The sequence below is a fragment of the Oncorhynchus nerka genome, linkage group LG14, assembly GCF_034236695.1.
Source record: "Oncorhynchus nerka isolate Pitt River linkage group LG14, Oner_Uvic_2.0, whole genome shotgun sequence".
Taxonomy (NCBI): Eukaryota; Metazoa; Chordata; class Actinopteri; order Salmoniformes; family Salmonidae; genus Oncorhynchus; species Oncorhynchus nerka.
This window is the reverse complement of record NC_088409.1, coordinates 73,390,019-73,413,426: the sequence shown is the minus strand read 5'-3', so window position 1 is coordinate 73,413,426 and position 23,408 is coordinate 73,390,019. Positions and strand designations below refer to the sequence as shown.

The following is a 23,408-nucleotide window of genomic DNA, read 5'->3' as shown; positions in this document are numbered from 1 at the left end:
GTCATATTTATGCATGAGTTAAGAGGGACAGTATAGTTTGATATTGATGAGAGCTGTTTACAATAGATTTTAGATAGTCTGGAAATGACTCATATGTGTTGTTGGCTGCTTCTACAGTACACAGCAGAGAGAGTGCTTCTAAAAGCCTGGTACACAAGCTAAAATAGAGCTGCAGGACAACTAGAGAAGAAGCGCTGTGTCATTCAATCTCCTCTGAAAGCTAACTGCAGCAAAAAGGATCTGGTGGAGTCGACAGGCTTGAGGGGAAAAAAGAAAACAACAATTACGAAAGAAATAGAACAAGGCACAAAATTGTCTGTAAAATAATTGAACTGTACAGAATGGGTCCCAGCAGTCCAGGAGAGGTTGGATGGACAAATCCACGACAAAGCAATGAAGCCTCCAACTACTCATCCACTCTAATCCTCCTCTCCTCTAGAGTTCTCATCATTCTTCTCATCTTCTCTTCTCCTTTCTCCACCTCTCATCTTTCCTTCTCAGCTGCACCAGTTCGACATCCCTCGTTACCCCCCCCCCCCCCCACACCCTCTGGCCCACTCAGAGTTAGATATAGTGCTCTTACAGGACGCCCCCCTCCCCCAGCACCCCCTGGCCTCTCATCATTAGATGTAGTACTCCTTCTTCTCTTCCGTGTTGTTGTGTCCCCCCTCTGCATTAATGATGGCCGTGTCTGCATCTGCTGCGTCGTCTGCCCCTTTGGCTTCATGTGTGAAGTAGGTGCCTGCAACGAATAAACAAATTCATGAACACCCCTGTTGGACTCAAATTAATGGTAATGAATCTCTACAGCTAGTACACTTCTAGGTCTACGAATGATCAATGATAGTGTACACCAGTTCATCTCAAGCCAGTGGAAGCATTGTAACAGCCAGGGAACCCAGGTGAGCCGTTATACCTTTGTGTCTGGCGAAGTAGCGCCCCAGGACGATGAGTGCACAGAGGATAGCGAACATCACCACGGCAACCACACCTCCGATGACAGCGTGGTCTATCTTCTGTGGCGCCCCCTCATCAGCTCTGGAGTCTGGAAACAAGCCAAACACAGCCTCTTAAAACAATGATCCCCAGACCCCTTCTTTGAGCCAATCACAGCTACAGTTAAAGTCAGAAGTTTACATACACTTAGGTTGGAGTCATTAAAACTCCTATTTCAACCACTCCACAAATTTATTGTTAATATGGCTGCAGGGGCAGTATTGAGTAGCTTGGATGAAAGGTGCCCAGAGGTGCCCAGAGTCAACGGCCTGCTCCTCAGTCCCAGTTGCTAATATATGCATATTATTAGTAGTATTGGATAGAAAACACTCTGAAGTTTCTAAAACTGTTTGAATGATGCCTGTGAGTATAATAGAACTCATATGGAAGAAATCCAAACAGGAAGTGGAAAATCTGAGGTTGGTCGATTTTCAACCCATCCCCTATTGAATACACAGTGGGATATGGATAAAGTTGCACTTCCTAGGGCTTCAACTAGATGTAAACCGTCTTTAGAAAGTTGAATGAGGCTTCTGTGTTGTGGAGCCGGATGGGAGCTCTTTGAGTCAATGGTCTGGCAGAGAGCCAGGTCCTGGTCACGCGCATTTCACCTGATAGCGTCCCATGGCTTCTCTACAGACATAGGGAATTCTCCAGTTTGAACGTAATTGAAGATTTATGATAACAACATCCTAAAGATTGATTCTATACTTAGTTTGACAAGTTTCTTCGACCTGTAATATAACTTTGAAGTTTTCGTCCGACGTTCAGATGGACCTGCACGAACATTTGGATTTGTGTACTAAACGCGCTAACAAAAGTAGCTACTTGGACATAAATAATGGACATTACTTTAAATCAAGCATTTATTGTGGAACTAGGATTCCTGGGAGTGCATTTTTCTGATTTTTGTTGACTCCAACATGGCGGATAATTGTGTTTATTTTCTGAGCGCCGTCTCAGATTATTGCATGGTATGCTTTTCCGTAAAGTTCTTTTGAAATCTGACACAGCGTTTGCATTAAGGAGAGGTATATCTATATTTCCATGTCTAACAATTGTATTTATCGACATTTATGAGTATTTCTGTAAAATTATGTGGCTCTCTGCAATATCACCGGATGTTTTTGGAACTAGTGAATGTAACGCGCCAATGTATTGTCATGACGTTGTATTAGTTAATGTAAGGGATTACCCCCCTGTATTGGACAAAAATGAATGGGATGTCATTGGCATCGGACAAACCATATACACATTGTCCAATACCACCCAATTCGGCGTTGATTCATCCAAAGTGTATTGCAAATGCCATATGGCAATTGCCAGTTGTAACACTTTAAAAATCCAACAGGTGGCGAATCCGCTCCACCTTGGTTTTTCATATTGGAAATGTAACCCAAGTCAACGTCCAAAAGCAACATTTTGAAAAAATTATTGTTTTGTCAATTACACATGTGTAAGAATTGTATGAATATACTTTTGTCCAATTTTATTATCATTTTTTTTTCTTTTTTTACATGCGCATAAGGAATATGTTTTGTCCATTTTCAATATGATTTCATAGGAAGTCAAAAGTCACTTTTTTTGGGGGCCAAATGCCATAAGAAATTTGGCATGCTCAAAAATCCTGCAGAAATGCAAAATTGACTGGCCTGATGAACTCGGGATGGCCGGGCAGTGATAGTTGTTCCTTTCCATCACTCGTTGTGTTGATTTCATCATGTCCATTTGGTGATGTTTTTTTCACTATAGAATCATATTGCAAATGCACGTGCATTTGCAATATGTTTCAATGGGCATTTACCATATGAAATTTGACATGCTCAAAAATGCAAAATTGACTGGCCTGATGAACACAGGATGGCCGAGCAGTGATAGTTATACCTTTCCATCACTCGTTGTGTTGATTTCATCGTGTCCATTTGTTTATGTTTTCTCACTTTTGCAAAGTCACTGTGCATTTGCAATATGGTTCAATGGGCATGTACCATCACGATTTTGTCAGGCTATAAAAATCCTGCAGGAATGCAAAATTGACTGGCCTGATGAACACAGGATGGCCTGGCAGTGATAGTTGTTCCTTTCCATCACTCGTTGTGTTGATTTCATCATGTCCATTTGGTGATGTTTTTTCACTATAGAATCATATTGCAAATGCACGTGCATTGTTGTGCAACTGGTAACCCAAAAATAAAAATATGGTTGTAAATGCATTTACCGGGACTCCTATTGTCCATGCCCGCTATGGGAGTACCCTACTACGGCCCTCTATCTATGGGGGCCGACCTGAGTGCTTTATGGACTGTTTAAAATATTCTGATGGATACGCATTGTTGTGCAACTGGTGATTGAAAATAGGCACCTGGTAAGCCAAAAATAAAAATATGGTTGTAAATGCATTTACCGGTCATTCTGATATTAATGCTCGCTATGGGAACACAGGATGGCCGGGCAGTGATAGTTGTTCCTTTCCATCACTCGTTGTGTTGATTTCATCATGTCCATTTGGTGATGTTTTTTCACTATACAATCATATTGCAAGTGCACGTGCATTTGCAATATGGTTCAATGGGCATTTACCATCACGAATTTGGCATGCTCAAAAATCCTGCAGAAATGCAAAATTGACTGGCCAGATGAACTCGGGATGGCCTGGCAGTGATAGTTGCTCCTTTCCATCGCTCGTTGTGTTGACTTCATCATGTCCATTTTGTGATGTTTTTTCACTGTTGAATCATATTGCAAGTGCACGTGCATTTGCAATATGGTTCAATGGGCATTTACCATATGAAATTTGACATGCTCAAAAATCCTGCAGAAATGCAAAATTGACTGGCCTGATGAACTCGGGATGGCCTGGCAGTGATCGTTGCTCCTTTCCATGGCTTGTTGTGTTGACTTCATCATGTCCATTTTGTGATGTTTTTTCACTGTTGAATCATATTGCAAGTGCACGTGCATTTGCAATATGGTTCAATGGGCATTTACCATATGAAATTTGACATGCTCAAAAATCCTGCAGAAATGCAAAATTGACTGGCCAGATGAACTCGGGATGGCCTGGCAGTGATAGTTGCTCCTTTCCATGGCTCGTTGTGTTGACTTCATCATGTCCATTTTGTGATGTTTTTTTTCACTATAGAATCATATTGCAAATGCACGTGCATTTGCAATATGTTTCAATGGGCATTTACCATATGAAATTTGACATGCTCAAAAATGCAAGATTGACTGGCCTGATGAACACAGGATGGCCGAGCAGTGATAGCTGTACCTTTCCATCACTCGTTGTGTTGATTTCATCATGTCCATTTGTTTATGTTTTCTTACTTTTGCAAAGTCACTGTGCATTTGCAATATAGTTCAATGGGCAGGTACCATCACAAATTTGTCATGCTATAAAAATCCTGCAGGAATGTGAAATTGACTGGCCTGATGAACTCGGGATGGCTGGGCAGTGATTCTGGTTCATCTCAATGGTTCGTTAGGGTTGATTTCAGAATGTCACTTTGGTGATGGTACCTCACTGTTTAAACATATTGCAACTGGACAAGAGTCACCAGCAAGTCACCGTCCATCAGTCAATTAGATATCATTCTGACACCAAACTGATACAAAATGAATTGAAGTCATTGCAAATGTACGAGGCTGTTTCTCGGTCCGAGAACCTTCTAGAGCCACGTAACTCACCACGCACTATCGACCGGAGGTCTAGAACAGGATTCTAAAGTTTCGGAACTCTAGGTCCGACGGTTCTTTAAAAGTTCCAACAAGGTTAACTAATGCAGGCAGTGTATGTCTCTACGCACCCCAATGGGTCCCCACTTCCAAGCTGTGTGTGTGTGTGATTTAGTTTTCCTTTGACATTTTATGGGAAAAATGACTGATTTACAGTTCATGGGGGTTGACTAATCACATATATGAAGTTTTGGAAAGATCTGACTTTTTTAACCCCTCGAAACAGCCCAAGAGACACCAATTATGGCACTTCCGGTTGGCACAGGAAGCTATAAGTCAACACATATCCTCACTGGGGTATGCTTTTACAGAATCCTGAGTTTTAAGTCCTTACGTTAAGAACTGACTGATTTACACAGGGTTGAATGCACTATGTCTATCAAACTGCAGGCAGGGTATGGATAAACACTTTTAGGGTGATTTTAACCACTTCCGGTTGGTCAAGGAAGCTTAGAATCAACACAGGTAGACCTCGTAGTGGCCTGATGGACTGTCATTGAAGACAGGTTCATACGACATTCATAACCCACATAGGCTTCAGGTTGAATTTAGGGGTGCAGGCAATGTATTCCTATGGGGAGAGAATGCAAACTCTTTGAAGTAAACACCTTCTTTTAACTATTAAGGGTTAATGCCACACGGTCAAGGTTAGGCTTGCACGGATCGGAAGGACCTTAGGAACATACCTGAGGTCGAATTGTGCTTCTCACCCTAACGGTTCTCTCACTGTCACCCAAAAGCAAATGACGTTGTGGGGCAGGCTTCATTTTGGGCCTACTTTTCTCGTGGTCGCTGCGCTCAGACCGAGCGAGCTACGGTCATGCGGGATATCTCGTTGAACTTCGGCACGGCCTAGAGATTGTTTATGCCATTGCCTGCTCTCTGTGTCTTTGAGCACCGCACTTTTTCACTCCATCCTTGCTGTGTGTGTGTTTGAGAACTTTTCTTTGACATCTGTTGGGAGAAATGACTGATTTACAGTTCATGAGGTTTACCTAGCCACACATATGAAGTTTTGGAAAGATGTGACTTTTTTAACCCTTCAAAACAGACAGTGTGACCCAATTAAAGGCACTTCCGGTTGACACAGGAAGCTATAGGTAAACACATGTCTTGACTGAGGTAGCCTCTTACAGAATCCTGAGTTTTAAGTCTTTAAGTTAAGAATTGACTGATATACACAGGGTTGAATGTAGTCATTTTCACCTTTGAAGGTTATGTACATCAAAACACCTTTTGGGTCAATTTAACCACTTCCGGTTGCTCCAGGAAGCTTAGAATCGACACAGGTAGACCTCATAGTGGTCTGATGGACTGTCATAGAAGACAGGTTCATAAGGCATTCATAACCCACATAGGCTTCAGGTTGAATTTAGAGGTGCAGGCAATGTATTCCTATGGGGAGAGAAGTCAATGCAAACTGTTTGATGTAAACACCTTCTTTTAACTGGTAAGGGTTAATGCCACACGGTCAAGATTAGGCTTGCACGGATCGGGAGGACCTCAGGTACGTTCCTGAGGTCGAATTGTGCTTCTCACCTTAACGGTTCTCTCACTGTCACCCCAAAGCAAATGACATTGAGGGCCAGCCTTCATTTTGGGCCTACTTTTCTAATGGTCGCTGTGCTTAGACCGAGCGAGCTACGGTCAAGCGGGGCATCTTCTTGAACTCGGCACGGCCTAGAGAATATGGAAATGCCATTGTAGGCTTTGTGTGTCTTTAAGCACCGCACTTTGTCACTCCATCCTTGCTGTGTGTGTGTTTCTGTGTGTGTGTGTGTGAGAGAGAGCTTTTCTTTGACATCTGTTGGGAGAAATGACTGACTTACAGTTTATGGGGGTTGCCTAATCACACATATGAAGTTTTGAAAAGATCTGACCTTTTTAACCCTTGGAAACTGCCACTGTGACACCATTTAAGGCACTTCCGGTTGGCACAGGAAGCTATAAATAAACTCATATCATGATTGGGGTATGCCTTTACATAATCCTGAGTTTTAAGTCTTTACGTTAAGAACTGAGTTATTTACGGAGGGTTTAGTGAGTGTGTGTTATTTCAGAAAATCATAGAAAATCACAGAAATCTCGCAGAGCTCCGCAGCACACTTTAAAAAGATTCGTAAGAACACCCTGCAACTGGATCTGTAACCGTTGGGAAAAAAACACCTATCCGTGAACATCACCAATCTGTCGTTGTACGATTTCTCTTAAATGACGATAGATAAATGGCTGGTTCTTTTTTTATTGACACCGGAGGCTCCTTGACTTTGACGTGAAGTGGAAAAATAATTTCTTTATTTTCATTTTGGACCTTTAATCCCAGATAAATGGCCATAACTCAAAAACCGTTGAGGCCTAGACGCCATCTTGTTCGGGGCCAACTGCCCATTATGCCAAACCTACGCTCACCGAGTTTCGGCTTCGAAATATTTTCCGTTTTCGAGATAAGGCTCCGTCGTGAATCGTGATGTTTTGTCCAATAGCAATATGATTGCTCATGCCTTCTTGTGGGATATTCCGGGACAGCGGAGAAATGACCAAAATCTTATTATTTTTGTAAAAACGGAAACCGAATGTCCGACAAAGTTCATTTGATGACTTCCCGGTAGGTCCGGCCCTGCCGCTCGGCCCGACGCCATCCGCAAATTTTACAAACGTTTTCGGACGTCTAGTAAGGGACCGTACATTTGCAATATGGACTTTCTCACTAACCATACAGCAACTGCCGAAATGTTCCCTTAAGGTATGTGATGACTGTTGCTCATCGAATGATTACAAGTTTCTAATTACGTGATTAACTGAATCAAGCCATTATTAACTCATTAACCTGGGGCACCATGGGAAAACTAGTTTTTATTGAGTTTCTATTTAATAAAATTAACTCAAAGAATATCAGAATATTGATTTTACAACAGCCGCTAATTAACCAGTTGCCTCTACCAATCTCGTTCTGAACGTCGTATAGCCCGTGAATCTGCACTGACCCGGGTCCCACCAATAAATTCGTACCACACCAATCCTAGTTGAATATTTATTTACTAAAAAGCTAAAATTATGATAAAAGATACACATAGACAAAACACATCATAGGCTATTGATTAGAACTTAGTATAACGGGCAAACACATTATGGCGCGTGTTACCCACAATGGGAATTTCAAAAGAGAGAGAAAAATAAGTACACAAGAGAAATATACATTTGGGTGAATTTGTCAACTATGCTATTCTAACCCTAGCCTTGCCTCAAACTGCTGCTCTTATGGGTCAGAACATAATGATGTAATTACGTGGGGATGATCTCCGGGGATTCTCTGAGTGGACCGTTCCGCTGTTCGATGACGCACTTCTCCTGCACACCTCCCTGCTCGTCCTCCCGGTGTCAGTGTTCTTTTTGGCTTAGGAGTCTGTTCCCTCACCCCTTTCTCTGGAAGGGGTCTTCTGAGGACAGACAGCTCTGTAGCTCAGAGCTCACGGCATAGGAATGAAACCCTTTAGATACCACGATTCGATGGGAGATGGAGGCTAGGTGGTTCGACTTGAATTCACCCGCTTAGATACAGCTACTCATCCGTAGCTTGGGTAGAAAAGGATTTCTTTGTCCTCAAACGTGTGTTGCGTTCTGGGTTGGTTGACTTTTTCAGACCCTGCTGCAGCTGGGGTCACATAGTCCTGTTGTAAATTCTATACTCATAGGTTTTATGCCCTTGGGTCAGAAGTGGGCGTAGCCGCCTTTAGGGCAATTCTCTGGGCGTACCAAGTTAATGAGGCAAGGGCTAGGTTTTTCTCAAATCCCATTTTAGACAACTAACTTAACATCTCATCTTCCCCAAAACATTCTCTTTGATTTGGATATTTTCCATACAACGTACAACATATAAACATCAAACATATACTAGGAACACCCTTCAAATTACAATGTTTTCGTAATAACGTCATCTATTAACCTTTAATAACAGAACAAAAATACATTTTCATATTCCATCTATTGTCATGACCACCATTGTGGCTGACGAAAACCATTGTTCCAAAGTCCCTTTAGTTCATGTTTAATGTTCGGAGGCTGGTTCTCCATAGTGACACGACAAAGGAATTTGCCTGTGGCCTGAGATTTACCAGGGGCGTGAGGGCCATAAAAGCCCCCACGTCTTCAGACCCCTAGATCTCTCCACCGCTGTTGGGTTGAGAGATAATCTGTAGGGTTGTGGTCTCCTGTAACCTGACCTGATCAAGACAGTCATGACAGTATACTGAGATTTTTTTTATTAACTGTATCAAACAAAACATACATGTATTGTGTAACATGAAGTCTTATGAGTGTCATCTGATGAAGATCATCAAAGGTTAGTGATTCATTTTATCTCTACTTGTGCTTTTTGTGACTCCTCTCTTTGGCTGGAAAAATGGCTGAATTTTTCTGTGAGTTGGTGGTGACCTAACATAATCGTTTGTGGTGCTTTCGCTGTAAAGCCTATTTGAAATTGGACACTGTGGTGGGATTAACAACAAGATTACCTTTAAAATGCTATAAAATACATGTATGTTTGAGGAATATTAATTATGAGATTTCTGTTGTTTTGAATTTGGTGCCCTGCACTGTCACTGACTGTTGTCATATCATCCCGTTAACGGGTTTGCAGCCCTAAGAAGTTATAACAAACTATAGTTTTGGCAAGTCGGTTAGGCCATCTACTTTGTGCATGACACAAGTAATTTTCCAACAATTGTTTCCAGACAGATTATTTCACTTATAATTCACTGTATCACAATTCCAGTTGGTCAGAAGTTTACATACACTCAGTTGACTGTGCCTTTAAACAGCTTGGAAAATTCCAGAAAATTATGTCATGGCTTTAGAAGCTTCTGATAGGTTAATTGACATCATTTGAGTCAATTGGAGGTGTACCTGTGGATGTATTTCAAGGCCTACCTTCAAACTCAGTGCCTCTTTGCTTGACATCATGGGAAAATTGAAATAAATCAGCCAAGACCTCAGTTAAATAATTGTAACTTTCACAAATCTGGTTAATCCTTGGGAGCTATTTCCAAATGTCTGAAGGTACCATATTCATCTGTACAAACAATAGTAGTATAAACACCATGGGACCACGCAGCAGTCATACCGCTCAGAAAGGAGACGCGTTCTGTCTCCTAGATATGAATGTACTTTGGTGTTAAAAGTGCAAATCAATCCCAGAACAACAGCAAAGAACCTTGCGAAGATGCTGGAGGAAACAGGTACAAAAGTATCTATATCCACAGTAAAACGAGTCCTATATCGAAATAACCTGAAAGGCCGTTCAGCAAGGAAAAAGCCACTGCTCCAAAACCGCCATTAAATAAGCCAGACTACGGTTTGCAACTGCACAATGGGGACAAAGATCGTACTTTTTGGAGAAATGTCCTCTGGTCTGATGAAACAAAAATAGAACAGTTTGGCCATAATGACCATCGTTATGTTTGGAGGAAAAAGGGGGATGCTTGCAAGCCGAAGAACACCATCCCAACCGTGAAGCACGGGGGTGGCAGCATCATGTTATGGGCTTGCTTTGCTGCAGGAGGAACTGGTGCACTTCACAACATAGATGGCATCATGAGGGAGGGAAATTATTTGGATATATTGAAGCAACTTCTCAAGACATCATTCAGGAAGTTAAAGCTTGGTCGCAAATGGTTCTTCCAAATGGACAATGCCCCCAAGCATACTTCCAAAGTTGTGGCAAAATGGTTTAAGGACAACAAAGTCAAGGTAGTGGCCATCACAAAGCCAAGGTAGTGGCCATCACAAAGCCCTGACCTCAATCCTATAGAAAATCTGTGGGCAGAACTGAAAAAGCATGTGCGAGCAAGGGGGCCTACAAACCTGACTCAGTTACACCAGCTCTGTCAGGAGGAATGGGCCAAAATTCACCTTCAACTTATTGTGGGAAGCTTGTGGAAGGCTACCTGAAATGTTTGACCCAAGTTAAACAATCTAAAGGCAATGCTACCAAATACTAATTGAGTGTATGTAAACTTCTGAGCCACTGGGAATGTGATGAAAGAAATAAAAGCTGAAATGAATTATTCTCTCTACTATTATTCTGACATTTCACATTCTTAAAATAAAGTGGTGATCCTAACTGACCTAAGACAGGGAATCTTTACTAGGATTAAATGTCAGGAATTGTGAAAAACTGAGTTTAAATGTATTTGGTTGAGGTGTATGTAAACTTCCGACTTCAACTGTATTAGAGCAGTGACGGACTTCTGATTAAATCACAGAGCAGGAGACTGGAAGTAGCATAGTAAATAACAGTGTATTCAAAATTACAAATACTTTAAGAAATCAGGTAACATATGCTACCAGAAATACAGGGATGTAGCAAGACTATATTTGGCAACTTATACATAGAAGCTACCATAGACGTCCATGGTCAACGACTGACCTATTCAGGGAGGTAGCTGCGACTCAATGAAATTCTATTAGAGCTATTCTGTTACAGGGTGTGTTGTTCAACAATGAAGGACAATGACGCATTGTACAACATGAAGCAGTGGAGTGAAAACAGTGTTTGCAGTTCAAATCAACATTGAAATGTATGATTAACCTCCTCCCACTCAGTCACACCTTCTCTTCCCTTCCTACTGTGGCTGTATGGGCTGTAGAACAGAATAGCCCACTTCATTTCGGTTTCATTACTTTTCCTGCATACAGTTGAAGGGCACTTCTGGATGATGTTATTCAAACTACCAAATGCAAGTCTAATGTACAGTATATGTATGTATTACGTAATGAAGACCCCATGGCCATTCAAACTGATAATGTACTGCCGTGAATGAGGCCTCAATCGTCATCTGTATCTACAGTATGTCATTCATAAGTGATTAGTCATTGTCTGTATGTGGCGATGGACATTCACAACAGGATATCTACAACATTTGTTCTCTGTGCTTTCAGATAGAATGAAATCTGGAGAACTCTATGACACTGCATCATATTTCCAAAATACCACTTATTCTGGGAGACTAGAGCTTTTCATCTCCAAAAAGTATTTGTGTAAAATGTTCTGAGACTGTTACATAAAAATCATATACTTGACATACCCCACAATTTCAACAGAAACAGTCCAGGGAACTGTAAAATACACTCTGATTTAAGAGGTAATATCAGGAAGTTATAAACCTCAATCATAGGGACTAGACACAAGCACATAGATAAATCTGGCTGCAATGTGCTGTCCCCTCTCACAGAAATACATTTCACCCACGGGAATCCACTGTTTAGGGAGATTTATATGTCTACTGGCTACAAAAGAACAAGGCAAGGCATTAAATCTCCAAACATTCCACATTTTCGGCACTTGAGGTCTACAGATTAAGTGTGGGGACCTGTATCAGTTGAGACTGATGGAGGGGTGAAGAGGAGAGGTGAGAGAAGGGTGTTACTTTACTGCCTGAAGGAGAGACTCCATTTCCCATCAGTCCCCTCTAATCATGAACTGAAATTGGATGGTTTTGAATAAAGATTATGATTAGGAGAAATGACTTTCTTTCTGAATGCGAATGGGAAAAGCCTAAAATATCTGACACCTACTTAACTTGAATAGAGAGTAAAGACACGCTTCAATGCCATTTCCTCTTCAAAACGGACTTACCTCCACCAAGCAGGGGCAGAGCTCACATACTGTTGACACAGACTAGAGTCTCATTTGCTGCTGCTGTTGGTTGTATCTCAGGCAGGATGAGCAGAGCAGAGCAGAGCAGAGCTGTTTGTTTCCAGTATCAGGGACGTCTTGTAGCACAGCACAGTACGCTCCCTGAGGAGAGGGAAGGGACCGTGCTCCATGCTAATCGACATCAACCCGCTAAATGGACTGAGCCGAGGAGCCCTGTCACCTCCCCTCACTTGCCCCAGCCCGCCCCACCTCACCCTCACCTTGCTCCCCACCGCCTTCCATTTAACACCTGAACCAGCCAAACGTCTGCGAGCACAACCAACCTGCCACAGCGCACAGAGGGAAAAATGGAGCGGGTTTCTTTCACACAAAGAAGTGGGCCCATCTATATCATTGAACGCATCTAAAAGGTATTACAAAGTATCAGCAGGGGGATTGTAAAATCTATAACCCGTCACTAACGTCTAATGGCTAGATGAATGACAGATCTGTATTGGAACCGTCCCATGCTGTTGCCCTGTCTGGAGTCATTCAATGGTTCTGCCTTTTAGTTCAGAACCACATTAGAGGTCCTTTATGGCATTGCACACAAACTAAACAGAATTTTGATTATGTTTCAAATGTGGAAGTGCTCTAACAGTCGGCCATTACCTCCCACATAGTCCTGCTGTTGGCTGGGAATGTGACATGCCCACACCTTGGTCCTGACAGGATGTGGCTGGGGAGTTGTGACATGCCCACACCTCGGTCCTGCCAGGACGTAGCTGGGGGAGCTGTGACATGCCCACACCTCAGTCCTGACGGGATGTGGCTGAGGGAGCTGTGACATGCCCACACCTCAGTCCTGGCTGGATGAGCACAGCCAGGTGGATTTATGGGGGAATAAAAAGGATTTGTGGCCGATGCCCACATCGTTCGGCCCAGCACTGAAATGTGCTCTGCTGGAGTGAAGGGGCTACATGCTTTATGGTTCCCTCGCTCTCTGTGTCTGTTCTGGAATGACAAATTATACATAGCCAGGTCACTAACTAGCAGCCTCGAACTGATTGACTGACTGACTTAGTGACTGAATGACTGACTGACTAACTGACTGGCTGACTGACTAACTGACTGGCTGACTAGCTTAGTGACTGACTGAATGAGTGACTGACTGACTGCCTGGCTGACTTATTGACTGACTACCTGAATGACTGACTTAGTGACTGACTGAATGACTGCCTGACTAACGTATTGACTGACTGATTGACTGACTGAGGTATTGACTGATTGACTGACTGAGGTATTGACTGATTGACTGACGTATTGACTGAATGCCTGACTTAGTAACTGACTGAATGCCTGACTTAGTAACTGACTGACTGACGGATTGACTGACTTAGTAACTGACTGATCGACTACCTGACTAACGTATTGACTGACTTAGTAACAGGACTGATTGACTTAGTAACTGACTGACTGACTGACTTAGTAAATGACTGACTGACTGACTGAGGTATTGGCTGATTGACGTATTGACTGACTTAGTAACTGACTGATTGACGTATTGACTGACTTAGTAACTGACTGAATGACTGACTTAGTAACTGACTGACTGACGTATTGACTGACTTAGTAACTGACTGATTGACTGACTTAGTAACTGAATGACTGATTTAGAAACTGGGGATCAGTTGTGTGTATCTGTCCCCTGGCTGATTACATGGAATATTGATTTCATTAGTCATACTGGAACTCACTTGTATGCACACTGTGGATTTACAGATGTAATTACACACATTTAATTGCAATGATGACTCTTGTGAATTGCTGGAAAAAGCTCATAACATATTAGGCAAGGGGCCAAATTCAATCTCACCCTCCATTGCAATATGTTTGTGGAGTATCTGGCCTGCTCTCACACACTCCCGAAGAAGACTGGAAGCATCTACTTTGTAGCAGAGTCTACTTAGTAGTAGCTGAGTCGACTTGGTAGTAGCAGAGTCAACTTGGTAATAGCAGAGTGTACTTAGTAGTAGCTGAGTCGACTTGGTAGTAGCAGAGTGTACTTAGTAGTAGCAGAGTCGACTTGATAGTAGCATAGGCTACTTGGTAGTAGCAGAGTGTACTTATTAGTAGCAGAGTCTACTTGGTAGTAGCAGAGTGTACTTATTAGTAGAAGAGCTTTTAGCAAAAGCTTTTTAAGCCTGTTGGTTTTGTGAAAAAGAGCTACAGATGTAGAATCTTAATTTTATCACCCAGTGATTAAAAATGGTTTCTGAAGTTTGTAATTTCCACTTTGAAATTTCAGACTTGATTTATCAACCTACAAAAAAGTCCATTAAATATAATGCACATAATAATTAACAGTTCCTGTTGCTGCAGGATTATTTTCCTGCTGTAGCAAACTGGCTAAAATTAAGATCCTACATCTGTACAGGATAAATATGGCAATTCAGGTTGGACTGAATTCAAATGAGCCTTAGATTGCCTAGTTAAATAAAGGTCAAATAAAACAAATCCAAAAAGATTTGAAAGAGTCTTTGTTGAGGTCAGTTCAGAGTGCAGGCATCACTTAGGGGTGTGAGGTCAATCCTTTATGTGTTCTTTGGAAGGAAAAAAAAAAAAAAGTTATAATTTATGTTTTCATTTAAAAAAAACATCTTATTCTAGACAGGGTCATCTAAAAATCTCCAACTGCACTGCTGAAAAATATGAGCATTGTCCTCAATACAATTGCAATGCCTCAACCTTCTTCAGCACAATAGAGATTCTGAGACAGACTTGCTTTGTCAATTCTGAACAAAGCAGTGAAAATTTGCAGACTCAACCGTGACATTTTATGGAGGTGCGAAAATACAGATGAACTATTATTGGCAACACATCAAATCTGTGAATGGAGAGTTGACTGAACTCTGTACCTTGGGATGTTAGCAAACATGTAGTTGGGAAAACTTTGGATTGACAAAACAAGCTTCTTGACTACACAAAAAAGAACATTGTGAATGCTGCCTGCTTCCTAGTTTTTTTAAAGCTGTTTTTCTGGAGGTCATTGCTAAGAAAAGTGATTGACAAGCTAATGGAAAAGATATTCCAGTGCTCTGCTCTGCTTTCACATTAGCTACTGCATCACAACATAACCAACTCTAACCTCCTCAGAAAAAATATTCAAGGAACGGAGTTCCCTGAACTTCCAATGCCAAATATTGTTACCCTTTTCAGGGTCAGCAGGTAGACAAACTAACAAACCACTTCTGGTTAGACATTCTACTGTGGCGCATGTCAACCTAAGAATGTTGAAAGGGTTCATCATGGGTTTTGAGGAATATTGAATCTGTGCCTGTTTTCCTTTTTTTACCTCGAATATTCCCAAATATGCTCTTCTAACATCACAACGTCAGTTCCTCAAGAGCTGAGAAAAGTTAAAGTTTTAAAGTTAAGTATCCACATTTCAAGTTAAAATCAGGCCCTATGAGAAAACTATCTTCATTTAGTATGATACTCTTTGAACATCCCCATCCTGGCACAGTAAAACCCATATACCCCTGGGGACCAATTATAATGGACTATTCTACAGACTAGAATGGAGCCAGTGGCTAATTTTCTCCACGTATAAATATCATTTATTTTTTGTTGATAAATCAAGGAAGCAAAGCACACCCATTACAAAGGGAACCAATCTGCTAATCTGAGCCAAAACTCATTTGCATATTAAATAAGTATTTAATGTTGAGCCTCAAAGGCTAATGATATACAAGTGTTAGGTGTTTGCATTAAATGTTTAACAAATGCTATAATGTTTGATGAACAATGAATGAACACACGTTTGTGCATTCTGATTCAGGCCTGGCTCTAACACTATTGACTCAGACAGTTAGTGTGCGTTAATTCATTGTTAATTACTATGCAGTGAAACCGACCTATTGCCTCTACCTTTCACCTCTTTCATATATAGTATATTTCATAATACACTAGTATGACTTTATTTCAGTTCTAAATGCATACATTATCATAAGGTGCCATCTAATTTCCAAGGTGCTAAACCAAGTGGGTGTATGTATTTGGAGGAGTCACTCAGTCAAAGCCGTGAACAGCTGAATCATTCACGTCTTTTTGCTTCTGTCTCAGCACCAGGAGAATCAGCATAATAAAGTCACATGTCTGTCTGTCTGTCTGTCTGTCTGTCTGTCTGTCTGTCTGTCTGTCTGTCTGTCTGTCTGTCTGTCTGTCTGTCTGTCTGAGCCATCTTTGGCAGTGCTTCAGCAGCACAACTAGGAGTGCCAAAGTTAGGCACTGTACCGTTTCAACATCAGAACGTGGAAGACTTCTCACTTCCACTGTAGCCCATTAACTCACTGACATTAACTAGCCCATTAACTCACTGACATTAACTAGCCCATTAACTCACTGACATTAACTAGCCCATTAACTCACTGACATTAACTAGCCCATTAACTCACTGACATTAACTAGCCCATTAACTCACTGACATTAACTAGTCCATTAACTCACTGACATTAACTAGCCCATTAACTCACTGACATTAACTAGCCCATTAACTCACTGACATTAACTAGCCCATTAACTCACTGACATTAACTAGCCCATTAACTCACTGACATTAACTAGCCCATTAACTCACTGACATTAACTAGCCCATTAACTCACTGACATTAACTAGCCCATTAACTCACTGACATTAACTAGCCCATTAACTCACTGACATTAACTAGCCTATTAACTCACTGACATTAACTAGCCCATTAACTCACTGACATTAACTAGCCCATTAACTCACTGACATTAACTAGCCCATTAACTCACTGACATTAACTAGCCCATTAACTCACTGACATTAACTAGCCCATTAACTCACTGACATAGGCTTCAACACTATTTAGTGACACCATTTAGCCTCACCTTGGTGTGGTTGGTAACACTTTACATGGCTATATTATCTAACAGATAGGACTTAGCTCATAAGATACTGTTAACAATTATTTTCTCAAACTAGCATGTATTACTGTTTATAATCCTGTTACACATTGTTGTGACAGTAAAGACAGTTTGATATTTTGTAGAACATTTGCTAATGTTTGTTTGTGCTGAAGATTACATGCACAGCTTGAAGACACCGCCCACATACTTTTGGAAGATGAAGAAGCCAAACCACTCCATAAGACAGCAATGAAACATATGAGAACACATGAATAAAAACAGCGAAAATATCAATGTGCACTTAGAGTAAGACAGCATACTTTCTCTAGTTTCACTCCAATACATTTCAGCTTTAGTCATTGACAAACAAATTGCCTCACAAAACAAATCAGGGGAGAGAAAAGTCGAGGTCAAGAGTTCCAGAGCTAGCATCCTTGCAGCGTACAAACACAGGCTTGACAAAGTTCTGTGTGGTAGCAGGCAGCATGACCGGTGGCCTATCTTTGGCTCTGTATACATGATATCCTTTGAGACAATATATAGCCTGCCGGTGAACGTGGAACTGTGGGAACCCTGCATGGGGAGGACTTGGTGCTCCTCTAGCCACTGAGCCTGTACACCTGGACCAGTTGTTAAACCATGGGGCTCTGGAGATCTCATTCAATTGAACAGGATTGTCAACATTTACCCTATTTCTTCTTACAGTTCATTTATTCAACATGCACACCAGAACAATGTACAGAAGCCCTGTCAAGTGGTTTGAGTTTTCCATAGAGATCATTGTGAATGGTGAGAAGTGTTTCTGTGCAGATTCTTCTATACTCTCTACTTTCTCCAGCCAAGGCGAGGTAAGGAGGGTGTTAGCAGGAGATTACCCGGGATATGATGTCCCTCCCTGGGATCATCTCTGAATGTTTGACGAGCGAGGGCTTCACCTCCGCAGACTGCCTTTATAAACCCTGAGCTGTAGAATCAGAACGACTACTACCCTCTCAACAATAGAAACCAGCCTGCCAGCACAATACCAGAAACCACTCTGTTTAATAATGCTGGCTGAAATCTATTCACGCCAGCCCCTCATATAAACCATGGTGCCTGGAGCATTGCATTAGGTTAGCAAACCAATCAGAGAGGCAGCACTTATGAATTAGGATGGGCACTGTACTTGTTTGTATGCCATTTTATAATAGTAAAAATGATTTTAAAATAACTTCCCCATACATTTGTGAAGTGGAAGAAGGTTTGGGAACCCCTGTTCTCTCGGCCTCTTTACTTAAAAAAGTGAATACAGCTCATTTAAAAGCTACTTTCAATGCACTTTACAATAACCTTTGGTTAAGTAACTATTGGTGTATGTATAGTTGACAGTACAGCATTGAAAATAGGTTTTATAAAACCCATGACAACGCTTTCATAGACTGATAGTGACTAATTTCTCGCCAAACTCTAAAGGGACTTAAAGCCCCTTAGTCCTACATACAGTATTTTATATAGGAACGCTGAAAAGCTTGACAATGTGAACTCTCCAGGCAGCCTCTTTCTTTCTCTCTTTCTCTCTTTCTCTCTTTCTTTCTTTCTTTCTTTCTTTCTTTCTTTCTTTCTTTCTTTCTTTCTTTCTTTCTTTGAGATTATTTGAGCAGTAGATACAAAACGTGGAGGACTGGCCAGCTCTACAACAGAGATGTACAAACGGCTCTGTGGTTTCATGCTTTACCATGGCATTTGCTCCTCCTCAACACAAAACCATATTTAGGCCTTGAACCGCTGCTGCTCTTGCCTGTTGCTAGGCTACACCAAGGAAATCGAGAGAAAAAAATAAAACACTTATCAGAGGAGAGAAAAATCTACCAGGGCATGAAAGCATTACACTGTGGAAATGAAAAGCTACATTCCACATGAACTAGGAGCCACACAAAGAGGAAATGGTGCATAAACAACTTGTTCAGAATGGAACCCCACAGAATGTTTCCCTTAGCTTATAAAAGGGAAGTGGAGAGGCCACATGGAGGGACGGTTGCTTGTGTGGATCAATGGAAAATGGCAGCTTGAGAGCTGTATGTTTACACATTCATTTGGATAACACCATTCACACACATCACAGGAGCGCACTGTGGCACTCAGGGCTGGGAGGAACTAGCTCAAGTTGTCCTCGACGACAGGAATTCCTATGAAGGCCAATACAGAGTTATCTAAGTACAATGTAAAGCTATGGTACATTACATGATATTTCAATCTCTATGGGCCTCAGGTTTACAAGAATATTCTGGTCATGACACTCATTACCTACCCTCTGTTGCGAATATAAGTTTGTGCTTGAACAGAGTAAAAGGCCAACAGAAGGTGCGGTTCTGCAGCTTATATAGTAACACAATGTGATGCATTGCATGTCAGGTTAACAAGGCCCCTGAGACATAATATTCAGAAAAGTAGTGAACAGCAAGAAAGCTCTATTACATCCTACCGTCATGCACTGCAGAAATCATGTCAAACCCTCGTTTTAGTCCTGTCTCTCGGAAATCACTGAGGACTTATGAAAACGTCTCCGCTGCCGCATTCATTAAACTGTAAGTGAAGAGTAATTGGTTTACAATGAAAAACACAACACACAATTTTAACAACCACCTGTTTACGAATTGCATTTTCACAGTAAATTGGCTGACGCCCATGGGAGGAGTCATCTGTTGATTCTCTGTAGAGACCATATGAGATAAACAGTCTCCTCAGAGTTTTGTCCTAGTCCAAGGACAATCAAAGAACATTAGATGTACACATGTAGGATCTTTTGAGACAGTTTTCTACAGCAGGAAAACAATCCTGCATCAAGATGAAATGTGAATTATTATACAGGTTCTAATTAATATAAAAAATATATTTCAGTGGAAATTCCCAACTTCAGAAGCCTTTTTAAACTTCAAATACAGTACAGGATTAAAATGTCCTGCATTGCAGGAAAGTTCTCCTGCAACAGGGTGATCAAATTAAGATCCTACATCTGAATAAAAGTAGAACTACCGGGACACAGTATAGTAGGATTGTCATTGATACAGAAGATCCTATATATAAAAGTTCACCCCTCTTTTTTGGAGTAAAATATTCCAAATGGACTATTCAAAAAAACGTAGAAATAGGAGCTAGAGCTTCTTCATGTCCCAGACCACTCATTCACCTTGTAGACCTGATTGTGCAGTTGATGAGACACTCAGGCTCTCTACTCCCTCTACTCAGACACACAAAATGGCCTCCGGAGGTTTCCAGCACCAGCATGAAAGGGACCTGATTACTTCTCTAGTGCCTGAGTGGAAATCAAAGAGCCATACTGTACCACCACCCACCACCACCACCTCCTCTGTGTGACATGCCATGGGACATGTACGTATGGTACATCTCGGTGGGCTGGCTTTGAATGACTCGGGATGACTTCATGTTAGCTCTGGAAGTACATTGTCAGCTATGAACGTGCATTTGCCCCTCCCCTGTGTGTTAGTAGAGAATCACAGCAGGACATATGGAGTACTTCCACAGCGCAGGATTTCATCCAAACGTTTGAGGGAACTCTGCTTGCAAATATTGATAGAAATCAATTACGAGGTCTGCGTTTAGCTGGCAAACAGAGAATATAATTAATGGCAGTTGTCAGTGCTGCAGTTACTCTGCAATATAAATGCCATATTTAGTTATCTCTAAATGTCACCTCCTGATGCTGCCAAGTACATTTGGCCAACATTAGGCTTTAATAGATATGTTAAAAGCTCTAGTCCATCCCAGTACTCCCATTCTATTTCTCTCACTGCCAGTTTATCAGAAATGTATTATCTTCTAAATGGACTTTCTCTCACTGATGAATGCATTTGCCGATCCTAATAAATGGTCTCCATGTGTCTGTATACGAACAAACCTGAACTATCTAGAATGGAGGAGAGACAGATTTTTGTTTTGTTTTTCAGTTTATTTGAACAACCATATTATACACAAAGAAGTCTTCCCAATAGTCAACACACTTCTTCCACCACAAAAGTGAAAAGAATAAGAACTACATATAGTACCGTAGAAGATCCAACACTAAACCGTATGTAGAGGTGGGCCAGCTGACACTGTAAATAAACTGTCCTTCATCCATATCATAAGTCAAAGAGAAAGAAAAAAAAATCGGTCAATGTTTCCAGACCTACAAAGATGGATGTGATTGTGATTTGATGGGGGAGATGTAAAGGGCATTGTAATGTGACTGTGATGTGAGTGTGGGCAGGTTGAGATACGGCTGCATGGCGATGCTGATAAGATAGCAGAGTGCCGAGCGACCGACATGTCTCCTCCATCCTCACAGATCAAACGTGACAGGAAAGGGCTGTGACAGGTGTCACTAAAAGCACAGCGCAGGGTGTCCGCTATGGCATCTATCAGTAGAACGATCTGATTGAGACTGCCCGCCCGCAGTCTCAACCTCTCTCTTTCTCTCTCCCAAACTCTCTCTTTCTCACTGTACTACACTACTGCAAACACACTCACAAGCATGCACACGTGTACACACAGGCGAGGGTTGAGAATTAACAAAGTGGGGACATACAGTACCTTGGGTGTTGTCTAGGTTCAAGGTGGTGGGTGTGGGGATCGTGGTAGGAGCATCTAGATGGAAAACATACAAAATAAAGAAGAAATGTATAAGAAATAAAGAAAGTGTGAGAAGCCATTAAGGATGGGGTCATGCAAGTATGGAAGTACTGTAGCAGAATTGGGAAAGTATCGAATCTCTCATTAACTACTGTAGTATTACTATAGAGCGAGATAATGTTTTGGGTTCTGTATGGTCTCAATAAGACGATGGCTGTTTTTCCCACAGGAAGGATGTTACTTTCCCATATTGCATTCTTCATCTGTAACCTGTGTCAACGCATCATTGATGTCTTTTCTACTGTCTGGTGATAGTGAATGTAATATCAGAGCTTTGACAATGCACAGTGTTTGATATCAGGTCATTCCAATCTTACTTAAACCTCTACTCATTAACAGTAGGCCAAAAGGTTGGAATGAACACATCTAATTTACTATTTTGTATACTCATACTGTAGTTTGAAAAATGAACTTAATGTGCCCAATATTCTTCATAAACATTCAATGGGTAGTTGGGAAGATATAAATGAAAATATTAAGTGATTATTTCCAGTAATTAAGTTAAGCAGTGCATTAAGCAACTCTGGAGCTCTCCCCTGCAGTTCTTCTGCACCCCTTGCAACACCAGACTGATAGTGTACTGACAAGGCCTTTCATAACACCAAAAACAAAATGATGAGAATTACAAAATGGAGGCCAATACAGGTATGCAGCGGTGCTAAGAGACTGGAAAGCTTCCCTGCCACTAGGAATATCTTCCTGTTTCTGGCACAGAGAGATAGCGCCGGCCCCTTGCTGGAGACAAGTCACAGCGGGAGAAATTTGTCTGGCTGTCTTCATGCCTTTACTGTCTGTGCCCATCAGAAGCCCACAGTAGGGGACCACACACTTCCAAACTAATGATAAAACATCAATGGTGGCATAATGTCGCTTCTGGGGGAGGAGGGGGCAGGGGGAGAGGTGAGGGGATATCAGGAACAGATTCTCCGCAAACAATATTTATAGGGGATTTCTTCTTTCCCTGTGACCGAAGGCGGTCTGATAGCTGAAATGTCAGAGTCTGGGAAATTGGGCATGCAGGCCAGGGATAAGAGGCTGCCACAAAGGCCTGGATGGGATGTGGCACATATAATAGTCTAGCAAACAAGCATTCTCCATGGGCAATTTGCAGGCTGGATTACTCTTGGCTCCACATTATGAGAGCTGAAATATGAATGTATTTGGAGGTGCCATATTTTCAGGGTACATTTCTATTTGTAAGAACATTTGATATGAGAAATTCTAAGCACAAACTGAAACAATGCGGGAGAAATTGTTTAGTTATGCCCTCTTAAACCTGGCAGCCAAAAAACTTTATTTTTCTTCAGTTTGTTAGCAATTCTGAGTACATTGTTTTATATGCACATTGTCTTCATAACATAGCAATGGAGATTTCTGACTCAAACAAATATTCCATAAAGTAATACAGCACAACAATGTCCTCAGATGCATTTTTTAA

The 23,408-nt window shown here is 41.4% G+C and overlaps 1 protein-coding gene across 3 annotated transcripts in view; it reads right to left on the bottom strand.

The window, feature by feature from the left end:
* Positions 1–614: 614 nt before the first annotated feature.
* Positions 615–23,408, bottom strand: part of cadm1b (cell adhesion molecule 1b) — a 184,278-nt gene continuing 161,484 nt past the window's right edge. For 2 of the 3 annotated variants that reach the window (XM_029681135.2, XM_029681134.2), the window contains 3 exons: positions 21,872–21,925; positions 917–1,045; positions 615–742 (listed from right to left, as the gene is read on the bottom strand). In XM_029681135.2, coding sequence (XP_029536995.1) covers positions 624–742; positions 917–1,045; positions 21,872–21,925 — 302 coding nt within the window. In that variant the 3' untranslated portion in view covers positions 615–623. The remainder of the gene's footprint in view (positions 743–916; positions 1,046–21,871; positions 21,926–23,408) is intronic. The other variant, XM_029681136.2, reaches the window with a different exon arrangement.